The sequence below is a fragment of the Thamnophis elegans genome, chromosome 7, assembly GCF_009769535.1.
Source record: "Thamnophis elegans isolate rThaEle1 chromosome 7, rThaEle1.pri, whole genome shotgun sequence".
Lineage (NCBI taxonomy): Eukaryota > Metazoa > Chordata > Lepidosauria > Squamata > Colubridae > Thamnophis > Thamnophis elegans.
In genome coordinates this window covers 28,499,773-28,524,840 of record NC_045547.1, presented here as the reverse complement: position 1 = coordinate 28,524,840, position 25,068 = coordinate 28,499,773, and the positions used below count along the sequence as shown (strand labels likewise).

The following is a 25,068-nucleotide window of genomic DNA, read 5'->3' as shown; positions in this document are numbered from 1 at the left end:
AATGACTTTCTTCCTACTAAAGCAGTCAGTGCATGATATATTCTTGTAATCATCTTAGCATTCTGGTACACTGACATCAAGAAAATAAAATGAATGGACGGGTTTGGTTGCTTAGTACAAGGGCATTATAAATAATATTGAAAAAAATTATCTTTGTACATACATCGGCTAAAATGCATTTTCCATACCACCTGGAATGTTTGCCTACAGTTTCATAAATTCTACATATTAAACAAATTATTGTAGTGATATAGGTTTTGTACTACAAAAGAAATTTAAACACACTGTTTTTGATATTTTTTCAACCTATTTAAGTATATGGACCTATTCCCCAGTGCTAAGCTTATGTTTGACTGTTTGTCATAATTTAGAATTACTTGATACGAGTACTTCAAGTGGTTTGCATGGAGAAAAAAAATCCTTTAACTTTTAAAGACAAACTTTATTCGAGTCATTGTTGGCATCTTGTTAAAGCAATCATAGTAAAAATATTTTAACTAAAGTCAACCCTATTGTCTCAAACTCTGTCTTATTCCTTTGACCTAATATTGCAGTTTAATCTGCCAGCTGGATCTGTCAGGCATGAGGTGGATCCAACCTGCACTTGTTGATGGTTGTTTGCTTTCTGTTTTTGTTGTTATTACAATATAAATTATGAATCAAAGTCCTATATCTATAAAGAGCTGAAGCAAATCCTTTTTGTATCCTTGTTAAGTGATGCGTTCAATCATGAATGCATAGGGAGAACAATCTAATAGCCCTGTGTATTTCCTACAGTTGACCGCATAGTTGGACTGGATCAGGTTGCTGGCATCTCAGATTCAGCATTACCAGGAGCCTTTAAAACCAGGAAAGGCATGTTCCGAACAGTAGGACAATTGTATAAAGAACAACTAGCCAAACTGATGGCTACTCTGAGGAATACCAACCCCAACTTTGTCCGTTGTATCATCCCTAATCATGAGAAGAAGGTAAAATTCAACATTTTGGATACTAGAAGTAACATCATATATGGACCATATATGAGCCTTAGATTTATGAGGACTATAAATATTGGTATTCTTTTTGACATATTTATAATTTTGAACTATTTTGAACATAGTTTCTATTCCTAAATTTTTTAAAAGGAACACTAAATGTCAAAAGTTATTTCTATGTGAAACAGGGAATATATGTACATATCAGACAAGATCTCTCTTTACTTGAATATAATCTGCAAAGTTTTGAATGACAATAGATAATGGAATATACATGTTCACATAAGTTGAGAAATGGAATTATAAATCAATAGAGCAAGAAAAAACATGGTAGCAAGAGCAAGAAGTAACATTTTCCATACTTTTTAGTTGCTGAAACACATGTGCTTTTATTTTAAAAATGTCCAAAAGAGACATGTTTTCATCATCCAGTAGAAGGCAGTTGATATTGGAACCCAGAGATATAATTTGTTAACTAAAAAATCACAACTGAAGAAACACAGTTTTTTACTCTTGCCTGCTGAACCCCAGATGGGGGCAGATGCGGAGATGGGGGATTCAGGAATGGGTGGGAAAGAGCTTGACTTTGTCAGTAAGTGATGAAACAATTAATAGAAAAAAAAGATAATTGAGAAAAACACATTAATTTGGGCCTGAAAGTAAATTTATTGAAACCATCTTGAAGTCATATGTTCTATCCCATCCGTCAAGGAGGCCCATTTTAATACATATTACAGTAATCTGCTTTTGAGGTTTTAGAATGGTTTTAGCCAGAGATGTTCTCTAAAGGGAAGTGTAAAACAGAACACGCAGTATAGTTACTTGGCTACAGGGTCTTGGTAACCATGTGATATACAGAGATCCTATTAATACTTTTCTTCACAGGCTGGAAAACTAGATCCACACTTAGTTTTGGATCAGCTTCGTTGCAATGGAGTCCTGGAAGGGATCCGTATCTGCAGGCAAGGTTTCCCTAACAGAGTTGTCTTCCAGGAGTTCAGACAAAGGTAAAACTGAGTTATAGTTTCAGATTGTGTAGTGGATTATTAACTCAAGATTGTTGGCTTCTGTGTTCATTTTTTAGTATGCCTTGGCTACTGCATTAAATAATGGTTTGTTGTTCATTCTATGGTAACACAGAATCTCTGTTCACCATTTAATAGACAGAGATATGTGAATACTGAGTGCCATTCGGTGGGGAAGGTATAAGCAGGATCATACTTGCAGGCACATCCTATTAACATTTCTTTTTGTGCTAATAAGTATGACTCTCAAAAGCTGTAATGTCAGTTGTGATATGTTTTTGATAAAACAACTAACAAGGTTGCTTCATTTTTTTAAAATTAAAAATGGACTCTTCTTCCAGAATTCCATTGGAAAAAAAGTCTTGTTATTCCTAGTTTATGTTTCATGCACTTGAATACAATTTAATGACAGAACTATGTTATTTCTCTTAGATATGAGATCTTGACTCCAAATGCCATTCCTAAAGGTTTCATGGATGGAAAACAAGCTTGTGTGCTCATGGTGAGTCTCCTGTTTGAAATGAAGTTGTAAGAAGCTAAACTTACTCCTTCATTATCTGGAGTACTTTGAAATTTGGATGTTTAAAATTTCTAAACCAGTCCTCCCAACGGATGTGTTCCAGAAAAAATAAAATTCCCTAAGAACATAACCATTTAAAGTAATCTGGAGGGCCCCAGCTTGTGGAAAATGCATGTAATATTTTATATATTGAATTAATCCCACTCATTCATTCATTCATTCATTCATTCATTCAAAGTAGCCATCCACCTCAAACCAGTGACGCTAGGCGCAAACAATCATTAAAACAGAACAGTTAAAACACAATACAAACAAGGAATTAAATAGTCAGGAAATATTATAATCAGTGTCAATATAACCAGGAAATGGGGCCCTTCACACACTAAGGAGCCAAGCTATTAATAACCAGATTTTCAAGATCTTTTGAATGGCCAGCAGGGTTAGAGCCATTCTAATCTCTAAGAAGGAGGCTATTCCAGAGGCTATGGCATCACTTAATCCCCACCAGCTGACATTCCTTGATTGATGGGATGTCCATTGTGTCAGACCAGATTAGAGGGCTAGAATCAGAATACAGTCCCTTATGTAGTCTGGTCTCAAGCAATGAAGGGCTTTAAAAGTGACCACTGGCACCCAGAAAAACACTGGCAACAATAATGTAGCTCCCGAAGCACTGATGTTATATGTGCTGAATAGCCCACACTATTTACAGCTTGTATCACTGAAGCTTCCAAATGCTTCTTAAGGGCAGCCCCATTAGAACGTGTCGAGATTATCCAAACAAGAGGGCATGACTGACAGTGAGCAGTCTCTTATTGCTCATGGATCATTTCTAAAATTTAAGTTTTTCTTTAAAAAAAACTTTTAAGATGCATGTTCTGCTTGTTGATAGTTTTAGAACAGAAGATTATATGTCCTGAAACTTCTTTTTTAAGGTGTTTGCCTCAGTTAGCAAAGTTCTGTGCTAATTAGCTCAAGTTTGCTGAGTATTTGATTGCATATTTGAATATTTGAGAAGCTTGTGCAAAGCCTTAGCTTATTTAATGACTGAGTGCGATAAGAAATGATAAATGAATACATTTTTCAATATTGACAACTTAACGTTCTTCTTTTTCATTTTAGATCAAAGCCTTAGAACTAGACCCAAATCTTTATCGAATTGGACAGAGCAAAGTATTTTTCCGAGCAGGTGTTCTTGCTCACCTTGAAGAAGAAAGAGACTTGAAGATCACCGATGTCATCATTGGGTTCCAGGCATGCTGTAGAGGCTACTTAGCTAGAAAGTACGTATACGTTAATGTGCAATCCCTTCTCATGAATGTCATTAGCTGGCAACAAATTACTGGTAATACTGAATTTAGTCAACTTTGAAAATTGGCAATCAGGATCTTTTAACATAGGTAAATGGAATCAGTCTGTATGTGTGTGTAAAATTTTATCATGGCAGAGAAGAAAAGATTGAGAATTAAACACAGCGATGGGGAAGGAAAAGTGCAATTGTGTGACAGCTCTACTAATGAGTAAACATGAAAGAATCTGAGGTCACTTTTTTTCCCCATTTCAGGGCTTTTGCCAAACGCCAGCAACAATTAACAGCAATGAAGGTGCTGCAGAGGAACTGTGCTGCCTATTTAAAGCTTCGCAACTGGCAGTGGTGGCGACTGTTTACAAAGGTATGACTTGGAAGAAACTTCAGGAATAGGAAGGTCAGCCACAGCACTAGATAGGTATCCATTCTTCACTAGTTGCTCTGTCCAGTGTTTAAGCTTTATACTGATTAGATCAAGTACTCATCCAGTGATAAATCTGTAACTGTGAAATAACTTACCCCTGAAATGGTCTCTCGGCAGGTAAAGCCACTGTTGCAAGTGAGTAGGCAAGAAGAAGAAATGCTGGCCAAAGAAGAAGAACTGTTGAAGGTGAAGGAAAAGCAGGTGGCTGCTGAAGGCAGATTGAATGAAATGGAAACTCTCCATACACAGGTGAGTAAGTGGCTAGCCTTCTGATGTGCCACTTTATGACTTATTCATATTCTTTAAAGTATCGTAACTGACTTTGGGGTAGCATTTTATCAACTTATGTTTCACATTAATGGTTGAATAATTACAAAACAGATGGCTGCTGCTGTGGTTTTTTTTAGGTTTGGTAATGAGCACAGAATACTTTTCATCATAGCATTATGTGAAATACACATTTCTCTGTATTTTTTTAATTTACATTTAAATGATACATGAAGTAGGGAGGTAAATTTCTTCATTGGATAGACTATCGTTTGGAATGGAGTAGAAATTAATGTGGGATTTAATTAAAAAAAAACCCTTGCCCTCCCTTCCCCGATATATAGGTTATAGCATATAAAGTTGTATGTATACGCTTCTCTAATACAGACTTCTATCCAGGTGTTTCTTGGAGCAGTCTATACCTGATTCATGCAGGGCAGAGAGTTTATTAATTTGCCATTGCATAAATCTCTTTTCCTGTGGAGTGCTTTTAAATGTCAGCTGGTGTTCAACTTAATCTATTCTATTACCTCTCCTAGCAGGGAGAAATGTGTGGCTGACAGACTAAGAAGTTAGCATTAAAAAACAGCACATACAGGAATTCAAATGCAGATAGTATTGTGCAGCTACAGAACATTTAAAGTTTAGTTTCAAGGATCATATGAAAATGAAATTGAACAAAATTGTTTCTTGGAAGTAATGGAAACTCAGAATAGCTGCTGATATGGATCAATGTAAGCTGCACATGAATAACATATAAAACATAAAATTAATTATGAGGAGGTAAACCACTGAAGAAAACCATGAAATAAGATGCTGCTTTTTCTGCTATGTTATTTTAAAACTTTTTGCTTCCTATTTTTAAAATCCATTAACATAGGAATGGAAATACTTGAATTTACACTACTGCACTAATGGCATGGACAATAGACAGACTGAATCACCCATCCGTGGTGGGTGTGAATGGTGTGAATAAAACCTGCCATTGGTCTGCTTGCAGAAACTTTTGCAAAATTATAAATTATTTGCCTTGTCATTTTCTTGTTTAGCTCATGTCAGAGAAAATGCAGTTACAAGAGCAGTTGCAAGCAGAGATCGAGCTCTGTGCTGAGGCAGAGGAGATCAGAACCCGCCTGACAGCTAAAAAACAAGAGCTGGAGGAGATATGCCATGACTTGGAATCTAGAGTGGAGGAAGAAGAGGAGCGGTGTCAGCATCTACAAACTGAGAAAAAGAAGATGCAGCAAAACATTCAGGTAATGTACAAAATAGGCGTGTTGACATACTGCAATACCTAATGGTTGATGTAATGGAGGTGAAAGAAGACAGTATAACAAAAGATAGCAAAATTTGGGTGATGGACAAAAGTGGGTTCTGTAAAGTCATACCTTCAATATAGGTTTTGTTATTTCCATTCAGACATTCTAGTTGTTGAAAAAAAAGATGGGTTTATAATTCTTAGAAAGGGATAGAAGAATCTAAAACTGGCCTGGATACTTTATGCCATGTTTTCCTTGTTTGTGCAGGAGCTGGAAGAGCAGCTGGAAGAAGAAGAAAGTGCCAGGCAAAAACTACAGCTGGAGAAAGTTACCACTGAAGCAAAACTAAAGAAACTGGAGGAAGACTTGATAGTCTTTGAAGATCAGAACTGCAAATTGGCCAAGGTAAACAAAATGTTGCTATATGGTGAAGTGGCAAAAGAGATGAAACATATCTCATCATTTTCATCATGAATGTGAGAATTCACATTCATGATGAAATGTTTCCTTTGCCAATCTCTGGTAGTGTATAAATAACTGGAGATTGTTAATATGGATAACGTCGTTCTGTACGTACTAAATAAATATTCCTAATCCATTTGGTATTTGGGTAAGGTCTTAAATGCTTGTAATTTCTGCAATTAACACTTTGAATAGATATTCAAAGTCTGATTCCCTACATCCCCTCCATGCAATTATTGTTCTAGCTAATCAAATTAGTTGTATGGTTACATTCAATTAGGAGTACACTTAATATAGAATGAAAAGGAAGATGTTTTTCAATATTCATTTTTGTGGAATGCTTCATTAAAGGATTAGACAATATAAAATTATGATTTTAATCCAACTGTTTAGTTGGGAGGTAGGATCTGTGTCGACAGAAACTCCATAGGCCTGAAATTGGAAAAAGCTATTTCAGTAATTGGTTGATTGAATATTTATCATTGATTGCTGTTACTTCCCTTAGTTCTTTAGAAGTATCAATATTGATACCAGAGTCAGTAACGTCATTAAGAAAGAAACTGTACAGGGAATAACTACAGCATAGCTATAGCTGATCACTTGTATCACTAAACCACTTGCCTCACTGGTGAGAAGAGTATGGACATCAAGATAATGATCGATGATTAACAAATGTTGATCTTCCTTTCAGGGAAAAGTAAATTCATGATACATTTTATATTTGTTTTTCGGCACTTTTCAAAAGTATAAGAAATTATTCAAAAACATGTTCATGGCAAGTAAAATACTTCAAAAGATTGCTTGAATTATGATTGTTTTTATGTAACCTTTATGTGCTTGTTTAGATAATTTTACATTTAATTTTAAATAATTTTAATGTGTATTTAATGCTTTTGTGAGGTGTCTTGGTCAATAAATTGAAGGAAGTTCTTTCTTGTAGAAATGTAGAGCTTCAGCAAAAGTTGCAGAAGATCCCTGTCTTTAATAATATGCTGGGTTATATACATTTGTTTCTAAATATTGAAACTAGGTAGTAGCAAAAAGAGGTCTTTCAGTTGTCAAATGTTGACTTTCTTTTTTTTTAAAAAAAGTCAATAATTATTTGGATACAGGCTTCCTAACACAAAAGAATCATTAAGGACCCAGGTGTGCTATATGCTGCCCTAGCTGCATTTTTGTAATGATAATTCTGATTTTCAGTTATTGAGGCGTTTCAGTATATTGCTAGGAAATAGCTCAGGTGTGATTAATTTCATTTAAAAGTTTCATTTAGGAAATAACTTATCACCATCACCATTACATATATTTTTAGGAAAAGAAATTATTGGAAGAAAGGATTTCAGAGTTCACTACTAACCTGACAGAGGAAGAAGAAAAATCAAAGAGTTTAGCTAAACTCAAGAACAAACACGAGGCTATGATAACAGAACTGGAAGGTAGGAGAAAGACCCTCTAAGAGGTGGATTTATTCAGCTTCTCCCCATCAGAATTTCTTACTCGCCATAGAAAAGCAGTTACATCTTTATTGGAGACTGAATCTCAAAGAGTTAATGTCACAGTCACAGAGTTTGTATGTGACATATTGATCAGTCAGATAGAACCATTCAGTGGCTGATTGGTTGAAGGTTACACACTCAGGCAAGCTGTGCTCTGAATAAAAACAACGTCTAAAATAGACAAGTGAAGAAGAAGGGCTAGTTTAATTTCTCCTCTTGGGGGAATATCTTTCTTGTGTATACATTGGTGACTGAATCTTGAGGTTTCTGTTGCAACTAATAACTCTAAAATATAGATGTCTGTAGTTATTAATTATACTAGCTTAAGGGTTAAACATTTTTAAAATTGAGGATCATTCCAACATTCAGAATGTTAGTGATGGTTTTCCACCATTGACATAAAGATGATGATGTCTGCTTTAGCCTCAATGTTTTATGGAGAGGAATGAATTAACCCAAAGCGTCCAAGGGTAATATTTCTCACTCTTGGATTTAATTTTAATGTGGAAGCCTGAACGAGGAACTGTGCTCTAGGCCAGTGTTTCTCAACCTTGGCCACTTGAAGTCCAGACATCTTCAAGTGGCCAAGGTTGAGAAACACTGCTCTAGACCATCATCTCTGCCACATGCAGGTGTAAGTTATTACACTTTGGCTCTTTGTGTATTTGAAGAGCATTCTGAAATCCAAGATGCATCCAATTCTATTATTATTTTCTTCAGAACGATTACGCCGGGAAGAAAAGCATCGTCAAGAATTGGAAAAGACTCGCAGAAAACTAGAGGGAGACTCCACAGATCTGCACGATCAAATTGCTGAACTGCAAGCTCAAATAGCAGAACTCAAAATGCTGCTGGCAAAAAAAGAAGAGGAGCTTCAAGCAGCTTTGGCTAGGTGAGCCTAGTTGTATTTCTAATTGGAGGTGGGATGGGGATAGCAGACCTCTGATTTAAAAAAACAAATAGAGTCATGACATCTCATGACCTATCAGTTGGCATCAGTTTAAAGCAGGGGTCTCCAACCTTGGCCACTTTAATACTTGTGGACTTCAAGTTCCAGAATGCTAGAATTCTGGGAGTTGAAGTCCACAAATCTTAAAGTGGCCAAGGTTGGAGACCCCTGACCACTCTAGTAGTTAGCCTTCTCAAATTAACCAGTACTGATACTTTCTCTGGTATGGAAAAATGAAACTAAGCACTTCAAATAGAATCCAATTATAGATGTAACAAGTTCACATGTTAATAACTTGTTAGAATAGACCTATACAAGTTTATTCAGAAGTAAATTCTAGTGAGGGCAGAAGGATTTTCTTCCAGGTAAATGTATGTAAGAATTTTATACTTCTCTGTATAAAAACATAAAATAATGTAGCATGTTGTTTGTGCCTTTGAACTATGCAGGGTGGAAGAGGAGGCTGCTCAGAAGAACATGGCTCTGAAGAAGATCCGTGAACTTGAATCCCAAATAACAGAATTGCAGGAGGATTTGGAATCTGAACGAGCTTTTCGAAACAAAGCAGAGAAGCAGAAGAGGGATTTGGGTGAAGAGCTTGAGGCTCTTAAGACTGAGCTAGAGGATACCCTAGACTCAACTGCAGCACAGCAGGAACTCAGGTGATTGTAAAATTCTGTCATCTTGTGCAATTCCCTTAGATATCCTCCCTTTCCCTCCCTCCCTCCCCCCCTCCCCCCCTCTCTCTCTCATCCATCCATCCATCCATCCAATTTATATATCAATAAGCGACTCTGGGCAGCTCTTTATATGCTGAGTTTCAATCGCTATATTAACTTTGAGATACTATATTAACTTTGGGATTAATGGTTGTCTAACAAAGGTTTTTGTGACTTCCTGATAGGTCAAAACGTGAGCAAGAAGTGACTATTCTAAAGAAAGCCCTGGATGAAGAGGCAAAAACTCACGAGGCTCAGATACAGGAGATGAGGCAGAAGCATGGCCAGGCGATAGAAGAGCTGGCCGAACAGCTGGAACAAACTAAACGAGTATGTAATGAGTATTTTCATTAGTTAAATATCCTGATAAGGGCCAAGATTGTGTTTTAGTTTCTGTATCTGAGCACAGCACAGATGCAGTTTGCAGCGTTTAGAATAGATTGCCCATTGCATGAATTATATTCAGAAATGATGCAGTAGAGATTAAAGATGAAGCTGTCGCATAATGTTTTTGAAAATGGGTCACTCATTTCAATATCTGAAAAGCAATAGAGAGAGATGCTTGATTTAAGAATGGATGGTAATTAGACAAGCTAATAGTTAATTCAGATTGTGTTTTACCTATGAGGGAAAGTGTATTTTGGGTATTATATAAATATTTTTTCTTATCATAACTGGTAAATCTGCAGAATCTTTTCAGTTTGCTTTATTGGCAAAAACATTATGAGCATGCAGGAAGCTTCAGTTCACAGTAACACAAATCTTGTTAAGACAGAATTGAAAGCCTAGGCTCACTCTTCCAGTGGTGTCCAAATCCGTATCAGCATTCTGACTCCTGCATCAGCATTTTATTTTAAATTAGTGACATTAAGACTTCTAGAACAGTCATGCCTCACTATACAATTGTTCTTGTCTTCTAAAGGTGAAAGTGAATCTTGAAAAGGCAAAACAATGCCTGGAGAGTGATTGTGCTGAACTCTCCAATGAGGTGAAAGTACTTCTGCAGAGCAAAGGAGACTCTGAGCACAAAAGGAAGAGGGTTGACACTCAACTCCAAGAGCTGCAAGTGAAATTCACGGAAGGGGAGAGAATCCGGACCGAACTCACTGAGAGAGTTAACAAGTTGCAGGTAAGGATTCAATACAAGTTCCCTTTGGGTTCTTGATATCTTGCAAATACAGGGGGAAAAAACCTGTGTTGAAACCCCTAGAATTATTGCTTCACACCTAGTTCCAGATTATATCAAATATACTAAATAGCTTTGCAAGAGTTTATGTAGTTACCACCGTTAAAGCCCTACATGGCACAGAATCAGGTTACCTGTGGGACTGCCTCTCTCTGAGAGTATCTGTCTTTCCTATTAGGTTTGTTAGGGTATGTTCCAGGCTTTTCCCTTAAATGCTGTTACCTGATTGTACTTTGGAGGCACACCTGTTCAGCCATCCCCCCTGCCAGGGGTTAAATTCAGCAGGTTCTGGAGAACCAGTAGCGGAAATTTTGAGTAGTTTGGAGAACTGGCAAATATCACCTCTGGCTGGTCCCAGAGTGGGGTGGGAATGGAGATTTTGCACTATCCTTCTCCCAGGAGGGGGAAGGGAATGGAGATTTTGCAGTATCCTTTCCCTGCCACTCCCACCAAGCCATGCCCACAGAAGTGGTAGAAAAAATTGTTGAATGTCACCATTGCCTCCAGCCCTTTGGAATAGCTTCCCACCTGACATCTGAGGGATCCCTATTCTTTTAGCCTTCAAGAGGGCGTGAAGACCTACCCCTTCTCTCAGGTATTGCGCTAGGATGGGTGTAGAATTGTGAGAATGATTGGTCTGGCACTTGAGGGAAAGAATACTTTTGTTTTTAACTATGTTTTTTTGTGAATTCTTGTGAGCTGCCTAGAATCATCATAGGAGAATTGGTGGCCACATAAGTCCTGTAAATAAATAAAATACCGTGTTTGCAATTTAGATGGATAATAAGCATCTAATATAAATACGCTGCTTGCTATGTGTTTTGCCTGCCATATTAAGATGATACCAGTAATAAATGACAAGCCTTTCGATAATGGATGGTTTCAATGTTTTTTTAGGTTGAGTTAGACAACGTCACTGGCCTTTTGAATCAGTCTGATAGCAAATCTATTAAATTAGCAAAAGATTTCTCTACGTTGGAATCACAACTGCAGGATACACAGGTGAGCTGCCTAATATATATTTTTTATGATTGGCCACAGTGACATTTTAAAATATCATTACGTTTTCTATTTACCAGTGACAGATCTTTTAGCTTGACTGAGAAATGCAGATTGGATTTCGTAGCTAACTTCAAGTGTTATCAATAGCCACCCCTTTTTCTGCAATAGGATCATATGATTCATACTGAACTTTGGAAAACTTTAAAACAGAAAAACGGCACCTTTTCTAAATCAAATTCTGTTCTGTACTTTGGAAGAAAATGCAGCATTCTTGATCCTTAGTTCTTATTCCAAGCTGGGACCCAAAAAAGAAACAGAGGCCCTTTCTAGTTAAGTTGTAAATTAAAAGTACTTTTATGACTCTTCAGTTTATCCATTATTATAGGAACTGCTTCAGGAGGAAACCCGTCAAAAACTGAGCCTTAGCACCAAGCTGAAACAGATGGAAGATGAGAAGAATAGTTTCAAAGACCAACTAGAGGAAGAAGAAGAAGCAAAGAGGAATCTGGGAAAACAGATTTCTGCCCTTCAGTTTCAGGTACTATAGAACAAATTTACAGACTGGATCTGTTAATATTAAATTAGCCTAAAGATGGACAGATCCAAAAGAACTGTGTTAATATTTTGTAAAACACTCTGGGAATGAGCTTTTAGGATAAAGAATAAAAATATAATGCTATTAATCTGATATGGAAGTAGAATCTTTCCATTTCTTTTTAATACTGCTAGGATTGGAGTGTGGGGAAGAATGTATGACCCTGAGGATTGCTGGATTGTGCAGATTATATCCAAATCAAGCTTTCAGAGATACTTTGTTCTGTTATGTGAAATATTGGATTAATATATTGGGTGGGAATGGAATATTGATTTGAATAGCTTTTCTGTTTTATATAGAGCTACTCTGGATCGCTACCTTTGCAAGCTGCATGGTATTTTATCCCCATACTGCTGCATGAGAATGCCATCATGCCGCTTCACTGTTTTAAAAAATTGTCCACCTCTTCAATTTTCTTACAATTTTTAAGAGGCCTACTTTACATTCCTTTTTCTTTTTGCAAAAGTGTATTAAAACCCCATCTCTTATTTTCTAGTTAGTTAAACAATGTTCTTTCCTTACCTAGATTGTAGAAATGAAGAAGAAGATGGATGAAAGCATAGTTTGTCTGGAATCAGTAGAAGAAATCAAGAAGAAGCTTCAGAAAGATTTGGAGGCTATGAGCCAACGTTATGAAGAAAAAGCAGCTGCTTATGACAAGCTGGAAAAGACTAAGACCAGGCTCCAGCAAGAGCTGGATGATATTGCTGTGGATTTGGATCATCAGCGGCAAATAGTTTCTAACCTGGAGAAAAAACAAAAGAAATTTGATCAGGTACATGTCATTATATTTTGGGTAAACACCTTTGCCCTGATACTTCAGTGAAAGAGTGGAGGCATCTATGCAGTAAAATATTTACTGTATTTGTCTCTTGCAACAAAAGTTACCACCATTTTGACACATTTCCTTTATTTGGTTTTGATTTGAAAAAAAAAAAAAAAAACCTATGAGCTACACTTGTACTTTTTCTAGCTCAGTTGTGGCAGGGTGGCAACTGCTGTATTTTGGGACAAAAACTGATCAGTTAACTTTTCATCCTAACCCATATCTGGAATTGATGACTAACCTGTACGAGATGCTCCTATTGTTTCATTGGTGATAACTGAAGGGACAAGCATTCCAGATAGCCGTGCATTTATTTGGAAATCTTATTGTCCCATCGTTGTTTCTTTTCCAGCTGTTAGCAGAGGAGAAAACAATATCTGCCAAATATGCCGAAGAACGGGACCGTGCTGAAGCAGAAGCACGAGAAAAGGAAACAAAAACCCTTTCCTTGGCTAGAGCCTTGGAGGAAGCCATAGAGCAGAAAGCAGAGCTAGAGCGGCTGAATAAGCAGTTCCGGACAGAAATGGAGGATTTGATGAGTTCAAAAGATGATGTTGGCAAAAGTGTAAGTTGATAGTATTTCAGTGAAAGTGATTACCATTAATACAGGCTTGTGATAAGAAGCTTTAGCGGGAAATTGGATTACTTTGCACTTTCAGTAAGGTTATAAAAAGAGATGCCAAGCCAGAAAGGTTGGGGAACACCGTTTTAACAGTTCTATATAGGTTTCCCTGCTTCCTGCCTACATATGAATAGGTGCTAATATTTATTTAGTGCTTTAATTTCAATATATATTAATTGTCTGAGATGAGAAGCTAGATGCAGGAACTCCTGATCAAGTTAATTTCTGTTTTTTATTAAAGTAAAATGTCCAGAGAATACTAGGAGTATTAAGAGAGGCAGAGAATTGTTAATAAATGACTTACTACCTTTAAAGCTTTATGTAGCACAGGACCAGGTTATCTGTCAGTCGACCTCTCCCTAAGGATCTTAGATGTTGCCATCTTATGGGACCTAGGAAGAATCCTTTTACTGTGGCAGCCCTGTTCTCTGCACCATCCTTCCCCACTAGACCTGGTCTCCCCCCCCCTCCCCAACAACGACTGGGACAGGGCGAGATTGATGAGATGACCTGGTTGTGGGCTGCATGAGAGATTTCACCTATGGTGCCACGTTTTGCTATGTTTTATTGCTCATGGTTTTAATATTTTTCATTGCAATTTGTAACAAATTATTATATGTTTTACTTTTTTTTTTATTGTGAGCTGCCCAGAGTTTGGTATAAGATGGATGGCTGTATAAATGTTTTTAACTAAATAAATTATTTATACCTTAGTTTTTAAAATACTGGACAATAAAAACAATGGCTGTGCCAATATAGGGAAGCTAATTTTGTATCTGTATGCTATAGGTTCATGAATTGGAAAAGTCAAAAAGAGCTCTGGAACAACAAGTAGAAGAGATGAAGACTCAGTTGGAAGAACTAGAGGATGAACTGCAGGCCACAGAAGATGCCAAATTGCGCTTAGAAGTAAACCAACAAGCCATGAAGGCACAGTTCGAGCGAGATCTCCAGGCCCGAGATGAACAAAATGAAGAAAAGAGAAAGCAGCTAACGAGACAGGTAGAATTTCAGAGATCTTGGAAATTCCTGAAATGTTGTTTGCAACCTTTACTGGAAAACTTTAGCTAGGCAATAAGATTAATTACCAATTCTCTGATGATTTAGTAAGCATTCTTTTTGTGTGTGTGTGTGGTCCCCTTGCATTAGGATTTGGGATCTGGATTGTGTTAATGAGTAAATCGTCTATGCTTTGATTCCTTACAGGTGCGAGAAATGGAAGTAGAGCTGGAAGATGAAAGAAAACAGCGCTCTATTGCTGTAGCTGCCAGAAAGAAGCTGGAAATGGATCTCAAGGATTTGGAGGCCCATATAGACTCTGCTAACAAGAGTCGTGAGGAAACTATTAAACAGCTCCGGAAGTTACAGGTGAGGTTTGCCACTTGTGTAATACTGGTTTTTGGTTGCTATGTCACAAGCAGATGAACTGAAGTAAGCAATCCAAACAATCATCAAGGCTTAGCGGTTATTATTTTAATTTAGGAAAGAAGTCTAGTTATATGAATCTTCAGATACTTTTTATGAAAACTCTGTTTCCTTTTAGACCAGGACGTTACCTTCATTAGCCAACCAGTTCCATACTGGTCTTTTTTATTTTGGTTGGCCCAGTGGCCTCTAGTTCTAGGTGTTATCTAACGGGAAATGGACTAATGACATTCCTGAGCCACAGTAGTATCCATGTCAGTGGGGGACTGTAATTGTTGAGGAGGCATCTGGTAAGGTGAACAACACGAGGGTGTAGTGATGAGCAGTCTGCATCCTGCTGGAGTTCGAGGCATCCACCCACTCGGTCCTTAATTGGGCTTTTGTCTTTCCTTCAGAAGTAGAAGAGTTTAACCAATCCTTGAGAACTAGGTCGAATTCACCTGATAACATTCCTTTTAACTGTTTCAAAGAGAGAATGCTTTATGTGTAGAAGTTCTCACATTGAATCTTTGGGTGCACTAGTTAAAAATTGTTGGGTTGCGGAGTTGAAAAGTATTAGATGCCCGAAGTCTTGGAGACCAGTTGACAATAAATTAGACTTGTCTTGGGCAAAGTCCATAGTGAATCTGATTTGTTATAAATCAGATTCACTGTGGACTTTGTTATAAATTTATATAAACTTACATAAAATTTGTTATATAAGTTTCATATACTCATTAATTTACCTATAACTTTTTAGGCCCAGATGAAGGATTGCATGCGTGAACTGGATGACACACGTGGCTCAAGAGAAGAAATTTTGGCACAGGCTAAAGAGAATGAAAAGAAGTTGAAGAGTATGGAAGCAGAAATGATTCAAATGCAGGAGGTAATTATTTTTTTGGAGGAGGGGGACCCTAATAGAATATACATGCCTGGAAAAAAAATGGAACAGTTAAAAATAATTTATTAGCACCATTGATTATAACTCTCCATATATTTCTGTCCCTACTTTTGCTACCACCACTTACATAAAATTATTTTGTTACATTGCTTTTTGTTCTTTAAATATCTCAGTTCATTCTTTTTGAAGACGTCATCATATTTGTCATAGTTTTCTCTCCCTTCTCAGTCTGTACCCTGGTGCTTCTTATGTTTCTTTTGCAATTCAATCCTTATTTATTCTCTCTAAATGACCTAAATACTACAAGTACTTTGTGCTGGTCACTTCAATTTACATTCATTCTGTACATAATTTCAGTGACAGTATTTTGTTGCTTTATCACGCATATTTCTTAAGTACTTCATTTCCACTACATTCAGTTTACTCATTTGCTTCAATTCCATCCAGATAATTTCATTATTTTAAAATCCATTCACTGTGCTTGAGGGTCCTTGTTAAGCCTTCTTCATCAACTTCCAACACAATTTTGTTTCCATGAAAATTGCTTTAGATTTTCTTCTCTTTTAACCTTTACTGTCACTTTCTCTTTTTCAGCCCTTTTTTCAGCTATTGTTTTTCCTGTGTAAACATTATATAATGTTGTCCTCTCATTCTGTCATTACATTATAGTGATACTGTAACATAATTTTATGCAGTCTGTTCTAAACAATATCCACATCCAATTTCCTTAAGGCCATTTTCCATTCATTGAACACTTTATTATATAGGATACATATCACAATGTCTATTTTTTCCTATTCCTGCCACTACCAAATAATCATCCATCTCACATTCACAATATGTCATTATTCTTGTATTCTTCACTAATTTTCTTTCAAAATAATCGAATTAGTCATTCATTTGGATTTTTTTTGCCATATGGGTAGGTATGAATAGCTTTTGTTTTTGAAGCTGTTAAACACCAATCACATTTTGATTTATTCTAGAGTCCAACTCATTTTTTGTACTTGTCTCATTTCCAACCATCATAAAGCAGATGTCATTCATGTCATCAAGCAGAATAATTTTTCCATTGATCACATTCATTCAGAACACTGCACATTTTCTCACAAAAAAACTGTATCTGATTCTTCCATTATCACCAGTCACTGAGCATAGTAGGCAACTATCATTAATGTAGGGATTACTACATTACACACAAACTAAAGAAACTTTGATAACGTATTTTCTAACATACATTTTACCCTTTAATTCATAATCAATCTTATATCATCACTTCTGTGTGCGTATCAACACTACCCTGCAAGATCAGACTACCTTCATTCACATTATCAAATCCTTCCTCTTTATTATTATTTCATCTATTAATCCATTTATTCCTCTTGTATTGAAAAACATAATCTTACATGTGGCATGGATCTTCACCAAATTAACCCATACTTTATTGGCTTCCCCTGCTATCATGTCTTAAGGTCAAGTAAGGCTTTCATGTTGCCTATTTTAGTAAGATAGGTAAGGTATAGACATAGTCGTATCTGTCCTTCATTTAGTCAAGGTCAGTACCAGTCAATTTTGGCATATTTTAGCCAGCATGCCACAAGCACAAACATATCAATTTTTATATCTTGTATGTTCACACTATTTTCTGTAAGCTGGGATGAGGTTATCTTCCAGTCCAGCCTATTGTCGGTTAGGAAGTAAATGTAGTTACTTAGCGAGTTCATGTATCAATAGATTGATGTTACAGTAGGAATACAGGAGACCTTTGAGCTGTTAAAAATAGTTGTTTTTCCAATTTTTTCTTGATTCTTTCCAGAGATAGATGGATGGATGGACATACAAATAGATCAGGATGGATGAATGGATAGATAGATAGATAGAAACAAAAACATGTTTTGATTAGTTTGTGATTACATGCCTGGTAGCTTTACATGCTGTTTTGGCAAGTGATTGCTATTTCAGATAAAAATCCCAAATTACATTGGTAACAGTCAAATTTTTCACTGTGACTATAAACACTAGGTTAGTAGTGTAATTTAGTATTAGTAATTTATTAATAAATTACTTTGGTTTCTTAAAAGTTTGCCAATTTATTTTTTATCTACAAACCATTGCATCTTATTCTGAAACCTTTCTGATTATATCTACTGTATATGATACTACTTGGATCTTTTAATAAATATATATAATAAATATTATACGTAGGTGACTTGGTTATTCTGATATGTAAAAGTATATGATTGTCTGAGTTACAAGTAGATTACAATATTTGTTTCATAAAGCTTGATTTTCACGAGTTTGTGTACATCTTACTCTGATTTCAGGAACTTGCAGCTGCTGAACGTGCCAAGCGCCAGGCTCAACAAGAGAGGGATGAGCTGGCTGATGAGATTGCTAACAGTAGTGGCAAAGGGTGAGTAATAGCACTTTTTTCCTTCTTTCTTTCATGGAGCAATAAGGCTGTTCTGGAAAAAGTGTTCCATAGTGCCTGTACCTTAAGTGCTGATAGCGTGTTTCCCCGAAAATACGCCAGGGTCTTATTTTCTTTTTACCTACAAAATATGGTTTGGGCTTTATTATGTGGGGAGGATTTATTGTTTTGGGGTTGACGGGCGGCTCCTCTCCTGCGAGCGGGCTCCCAAAGAACCGGGCACAGCCGCATGGGCGGCTGTGTTGTGCTGTTGCAGCGGCGCAACACAACAGCCATGAAGCGACCATGCTCACGAGCAGCCACACGGCAAACCCCCTTTGCAGCCGGGCAAAGCACCATTCACTGACCTAGGGGTATTGCAAAGCCGCGTGAGCGCCTGTTCACCACCACCTGGCTCCTGCGGCTTGGCGCCTTCCAAATGCCAGTGAATGGCGCTCTGCATGGCTGGAGAGGGGGGGGGTGAGCAGCTGTTCCGGTCTCACTCACTTGCCTCCCAGCCTCAGGATGCATGGTCCAGCTCTCATTACGGAGCCAGGGCACCTCTGCCGCCATACCAGCCTGGCTTTTTCTGGGCCAGCTGCCTGCAGAGCGTACAACCATAGAGCATGCGCCCAGAATGGCCACTGCCGAAAGACTCAGGTTGGAAGCCATGCTGGGATGGCGGCAGCAGTGGCAGCAGCGGAGGTGTCCTGGTTCCATAATGAGAGCTGGGCCATGCATTGGGAGGTGGGTGAGCAAGAGCGGAACAGCCGCTTGAGCAACCCCCCTCTCCAGCCATGCAGAGCACCATTCACTGGCATTTGGAAGGCGCCAAGCCGCGTGAGCCGGGCAGCGGCGAACAGGCGCTCATGCGGCTTGCCAATACCCTTAGGTCAGTGAATGGTGCTGTGCCCGGCTGCAAAGGGGGTTTGCCGGGTGGCTGCTCGTGACTGTGGTCACTTCATGGCTGTTGTGTTACGCTGCTGCAACAGTGCAACATAGCCATTCGCCCATGAGGCTGTATCTGGCTCTTTGGGAGCCCGCTCGCAAGACAGCAGCTGCCCGGTAACCCCCCCTCTTCAGCTGGGCATAGTGCTGCTCACCAACCTAGCGGTATCCCGAAGGCGCCAAGCAACGCAATCACCTTTGCCTCCCCCCAAGTTCCCGCGGCTTGGCACCTTCAGGATACTGCTAGGTTGGTAAGTGGCGCTCTGCCTGGCCGGAGGTGGGGGGCTGTCCAGAGGGCTTCTATGCCAGGGGGTGGGGCTTGTATTTTTGCCCACCAGAAAAATGTGGCATGGCTGTATTATGAGAACATGTCGTATTTTCGAGGAAACACGGTAGTTAGATAGAAAATGTCCTGTTTCTGGAGACAGAGTGATTAACTCATATCTTTTTGAGAATTGCTTACAGATGATAAATAATTAGGTATGTTTTTCTTCGAAATGTTGTATATGAATATATTCCTTTTCTATCTCAGAGCTCTGGCCTTGGAAGAAAAACGTCGCTTGGAGGCTCGGATAGCTCAGCTTGAAGAAGAATTGGAGGAAGAGCAGAGTAATACAGAGTTGGTGAATGATCGTCTCAAGAAGGCAAATCTTCAGGTATTTGCTTGAGAGGTTTCATTGGTTTGAGTTTAGAATGCTTAGAATCAGTGTGAAACCTGTAATTGTGGCTTTCAAGCCATGGTTAATAGCTTAATATGTATTAACTATAATATATATAGTTAATACATATTATGATATATTCAACAAACTATGAATAATCAAGACATTGTTTAGATATCAAGCAGTGATAACTTGTGCAGCTTCTGATGAGCATAGCTTAAACCATAAATATTTACTTTATAAAAATAAAAGAAAATCACATGTGATAGATAGATAGATAGATAGATAGATAGATAGATAGATAGATAGATAGATAGATAGATAATATAATTATATGTATATAATTTTCTTTAGTAGCACTGGATGGGGATTACTTTTCCATATCCTCCTGCCCTGCATCATTTCAACCGAAAAGATAAGATTTTAGTAAAAGTGACAAAAATGGGGAAAGGAGAGCCTAAAGGATGTGGAGGAAGAAATATTCACATACATGAAGCTAATATACCTCGTACTCTCTTTCCCAGATTGATCAGATAAATACAGATCTGAATGCAGAACGCAGTAATGCCCAGAAAAATGAAAATGCTCGCCAGCAAGCAGAGCGTCAGAATAAGGAACTAAAGGCAAAACTTCAGGAAATGGAGAGTGCTGTGAAATCTAAATACAAGTCTTCTATCACTGCTCTTGAGGCAAAAATAGTACAGCTGGAAGAACAGCTCGACACTGAGACAAAGTAGGTATTGATAATCTACCACATGTTCACCCTCCAGTTGTTGCAGTTTAATGGCCCTGTACATGATTTGTCTTTACCTAGAGGAACAATGGAAGGAGATAGAAACTGGAGTGATTGAGAACGATTTACATGGTCAAAATTCAGCAGCCTTTTGCACATACCTCCTAAACTTTAAGTGCTGGTTATTCTACCCTTCTTCATTAAATCCTGGAAATGATTGATAAAAGGATTGAGTGGAAGGCAGATCAATTAGTGTGACTGCTTAGGTCTTTCAAATTATCTAGAGTACAAAATTAATCTTTGAAGTATATGGAAAATTGTGTATTGGTCCTCAGGGACTCCAGTTTCTAGCACCTTCAATTGTTCTAGTGTACACTCAACTGTTACGTTTCTCCTGTTTATTTTTGGATTATTCTCCTTTAATGGAAGAGAATATTTATAGCTCAAGATGGAATTGTATTTTTTTTTTTTGCACTCTGAGCTTGGTTGTTTTCTTGTAGATGGTTCATTACCAAACTAGGTAACATTTTCAGTGCTAGGAGTTGGATTTGCTCTCATTTTATGTACTAGTGGCTTGCCCTGTCAATGTTGGTGGTGGTGGTCTTGCTGATTTCTGGATTAGGCTATTGTTAGCTTGTTTGCCATCCAGGACAAACAACTGTTCAGTGTAGTGCAGCAGAGTGCTTGATGAGATCAAGCACACAGCCTATAGAGCTCAGACTATAGAGAATCTTCATAGAGTAACCAAATGATGTCCCATTTTCTATTTGCTTTGGTCCTAACTGAAACTTCACTTAGATAGTGCAACTTGTTGCAGTGCCAACTTCAAAGCCTATCAGTCTTTTAACCTTTAGTCTACTTGTGCAGTTTATAAGCAAACATCCATGACCTATCTGCTTTCTTTAAAGGGAACGCCAGGCTGCCAGCAAGCAGGTCCGACGTACTGAGAAGAAGCTGAAGGATGTTGTTCTACAAGTGGAAGATGAAAGGCGCAATGCTGAACAATATAAAGATCAGGTATGTGCATTTTCAAAACCGATGCTTGATAATCCAAGCTGCATGACAAAAACCATTACCTACACCTCTACAAAGTTCTACTGTTTAGCAAGTTAAGATGTTAGCAGTATTGCCCTTTATTGATTTCTACAACCTTTTTGCTATGACCAAATAGTCCTGCATTAATACATTTTGTATATGATTAGGTAATCAGGATGTCTAGTAATAGAACTTCTCAATTTTACGATTGAGGTATCCTGTTTGTATTGCTTAACTTATAAACCCTGGAATCATAAATCAATCTCCAAGTTAAGAAGGAAACTAGTGTATCCAAGGGGATACAACTGAATGTATTATATTAGGATCAAAAAACTTTCTTCAAGTTCTCATTGTGTGACTTTGGCCCAGGTACTAGTATCATGGCCAAACATACCCTTAGAGTACTTACTTTGATACAGATTGCCTTTGTGTAGTACTGTGAGGTATTACGGAAAAGGAAGAATTTCCAAAAAATAAAATAAAAATGAAATTGACTTTGCATAGTCGTGTTCAGGACTATTCCATGTTAGAAGTGTGCTACTACTTCAAAAGAAGTACTTATGCCATTTCAGATTGTGAGGCAACTTTGTCATGACTTAATGATTTGAAATGTTTTGCTAGACATCTCTTTTGAAGAATTTGCACTTAGTTTATCGGCTGCATATCAAAGATTCCAAGTCAGGATTGATACCTGCATGTGAATAAACTATGACCCTGATGATTCCTCTTTTTTGCACTACAGGCAGATAAGATAAATGCACGCTTGAAGCAACTTAAGCGTCAGCTGGAAGAGGCAGAAGAAGAAGCACAACGAGCCAACGCAGGTCGCAGAAAGCTGCAACGAGAACTGGAGGATGCCACTGAGACCGCTGATGCCATGAACCGGGAGGTTACTTCCCTGAGAAGCAAACTTAGGTAACGGTTCATTGTTTAGGCTCATTGCTTAGGTTCATTGCTATTCACATGAACTTCCCTTAACGTTTTTACCTTGAGCATGCTAATATCTGAATAAGTAGATTGCCTAAGAATGGAATACCAGTGTTCCCATTTAACTTGTGTTTACTTTCTCCAATAGACGAGGAGGAGATATGCCCTTTGTGATGACACGCCGGATTCCCAGGAAGGGACCTGGTGAAATGTCTGATGAAGAACTGGATGGCAAAGCAGATGGTGGTGATGCCAAAACTACTGAATAGAATTGCTTCCAGGTTACCCATTATCAAATGACCTACCCCCCTTTGTCACAAAGCCCTTCTAAAGTATGCTGGGGAAAGTGGATCATAGTGTTGCAATGTTTCTTGGACTATTTGGAGCCATCCGACATTAGTGTCATCTCTCCCAGCATCACACTCTTTTGTATTGAATGCCAAAGAGTCTGTAGTCTGATAAGAGACTGGGCACTACAGATGACTGTAACATTGATTTTTCTTCCCACAGCTGCCAGTAAATGTTTGTAATTTGGTGGGAAAGAGAGTACTTTTTGTTGCTATAAATCAACTATTTTCTAATAACGAGTTTGTGATAGAGGCAAGAAACCACCCTTTATTCCTCCTCTTTTGTTTGCTTTTGGCAATCATGTTCGGTGACCTCATAGTTTCGACTTCTTCAGTCTGTCCACTTAGCAGTTTAAGGGTCATGTTGAATAGGAAAAGCAAGGATTCCCAGCATGCCTTCCAAACGTCTTTGAAATCATGTAGATCACAAAGTCTCGGGAATGGGTAAAGGAGAAGGAAGCTTCTCTTACAAGAGACTTTATTAATTTGATCCCTCCTTGTAACCAAGACCTGGACAGTTCTGAAGTGCAATGGTGTCTCTGGCTTTATGTCTAAGATGGAATGAACCAATAGTTAAAGACAAGTCAATAAAGCATCAAGTTTTCCTAATGTTCTTATTGGAGAACCTGTTTGGGACCAAATATATTTAATGGTAAGAAACAGAACTTATTGGGTTTGAATGGAGTACGGGCAAGGAAGTGCTTCTTTACTATAATGTCCAAGCCTCTAGCTCTATAATCAGGGGATAGGTTTAGTTATTCTGCACAGTGACTAAGAGTATATTAAAGAAGAAAAAAACCCTTTTAATCTGCACAGATGATATGTTGAAGACCTTGGTATCTCTTGTTTATAAGTAATTAAGAAAATACAGTAAAGGTCTTTATCACTGCCTTTCTATGGGGACTGCAATTATATAGATAGTCTTTACTTTTCTACACCAATACACTGGTTGCTGGATTTATCTGTGTACTTAACCATATTGTATATGCTGCATTTAAACTTCTAAGTAAATGACAAATTAAAATAAGAATATCTTATACTGTATGGTTATTGCTCTCACTGCAGGAACCTCCTATCCCTGTTGCTGTCACCAAACCAAATTTGCAAGCCTTTTTTTATATAATAAGTGCCTTAGCATGTGTCTCCACTACAGTCAGTAATGGATTGCCGGTGCTCCTCTAACAATAAAGATTATCCATGTACTACCATCTGCTGTGTGTACTTCTCTACCCTGGGTTGGAATACAGTGAAAGTGAGAGGAGCTGCCATAATGGAGCAAATTACGTGCCTCTGTTTTGCACTAAACAGGATGCAGACAAGTCGATATTGCTAGAGATTGATAAGAACCTCCTTGCTGTGAAGGGTTTCTGATGAAAGACGGGTTTCTCACAAACAGCACATAAGATAAGGATAGTGGGGAATGGGTGTTTAGATATAAAATAATCCAGCATGATTATGGTGGCCGTGTCCTTTTGCATTAAAATACACAGACACACATGCCTACACTCCTAGAGTTATTGCAGAATCCCAGCTATAAACTAAAGGAGGCCAGTACTGGATATGTATCTGTTATCTGCGACTAACAGCTATATATAAATCACACGTTCGACTATGCACTTAAATGTTTTATTATATAAAATGGAATTATCTGAGGCAAACAATGACTTCTTTGCATGCAACACTGGGAATTTTCTTTCTGGCTTGTTGAACAACTGACTATTCTGCTTTCCATATGTCATAATGGATGTGTTATATTTCTTTAATTCAAAACTCAACAAACATCATTAAACTTTAGCGTTATGTGTTATTCAGTAATAAGATCTGAGCAAGAAACTCTGTGCTAGATGGAAAGTTTTCAATAAAGTAAATGTCCTTATGCTTCCCTAGCAAATAATTGGAACCCCCCCCCCCCTCCCCAACCTTGGATATTCTTATAGTGCATAATGCTGCTGTTTTGCAAAATCCATCAGCCAAGAACTGTAAGTGGCATACAGGCAGTCTTGATTTACTATCACAGTTGGGACTGGAATTTCCAGTGTAAATCTGTGTGGCCGTCAAGTGAA

The 25,068-nt window shown here is 37.9% G+C and overlaps 1 protein-coding gene across 5 annotated transcripts in view; it reads left to right on the top strand.

Annotated features, from left to right (window-relative positions):
- The window catches only part of MYH9 (myosin heavy chain 9), a 65,984-nt gene extending 41,771 nt beyond the window's left edge, over positions 1–24,213 (top strand). For all 5 annotated transcript variants that reach the window (XM_032221910.1, XM_032221909.1, XM_032221911.1 and 2 more), the window contains exons 16-41: positions 778–971; positions 1,863–1,984; positions 2,435–2,504; positions 3,645–3,805; positions 4,087–4,195; positions 4,373–4,504; positions 5,572–5,778; positions 6,049–6,186; positions 7,556–7,679; positions 8,460–8,631; positions 9,138–9,350; positions 9,593–9,737; positions 10,330–10,536; positions 11,491–11,595; positions 11,981–12,133; positions 12,717–12,965; positions 13,369–13,581; positions 14,428–14,640; positions 14,845–15,006; positions 15,803–15,931; positions 18,271–18,359; positions 19,837–19,960; positions 20,488–20,696; positions 21,605–21,713; positions 22,474–22,646; positions 22,807–24,213. In XM_032221910.1, coding sequence (XP_032077801.1) covers positions 778–971; positions 1,863–1,984; positions 2,435–2,504; positions 3,645–3,805; positions 4,087–4,195; positions 4,373–4,504; positions 5,572–5,778; positions 6,049–6,186; positions 7,556–7,679; positions 8,460–8,631; positions 9,138–9,350; positions 9,593–9,737; positions 10,330–10,536; positions 11,491–11,595; positions 11,981–12,133; positions 12,717–12,965; positions 13,369–13,581; positions 14,428–14,640; positions 14,845–15,006; positions 15,803–15,931; positions 18,271–18,359; positions 19,837–19,960; positions 20,488–20,696; positions 21,605–21,713; positions 22,474–22,646; positions 22,807–22,927 — 4,043 coding nt within the window. In that variant the 3' untranslated portion in view covers positions 22,928–24,213. The remainder of the gene's footprint in view (positions 1–777; positions 972–1,862; positions 1,985–2,434; positions 2,505–3,644; positions 3,806–4,086; positions 4,196–4,372; positions 4,505–5,571; positions 5,779–6,048; positions 6,187–7,555; positions 7,680–8,459; positions 8,632–9,137; positions 9,351–9,592; positions 9,738–10,329; positions 10,537–11,490; positions 11,596–11,980; positions 12,134–12,716; positions 12,966–13,368; positions 13,582–14,427; positions 14,641–14,844; positions 15,007–15,802; positions 15,932–18,270; positions 18,360–19,836; positions 19,961–20,487; positions 20,697–21,604; positions 21,714–22,473; positions 22,647–22,806) is intronic.
- The last annotated feature ends 855 nt before the right edge of the window (positions 24,214–25,068 follow it).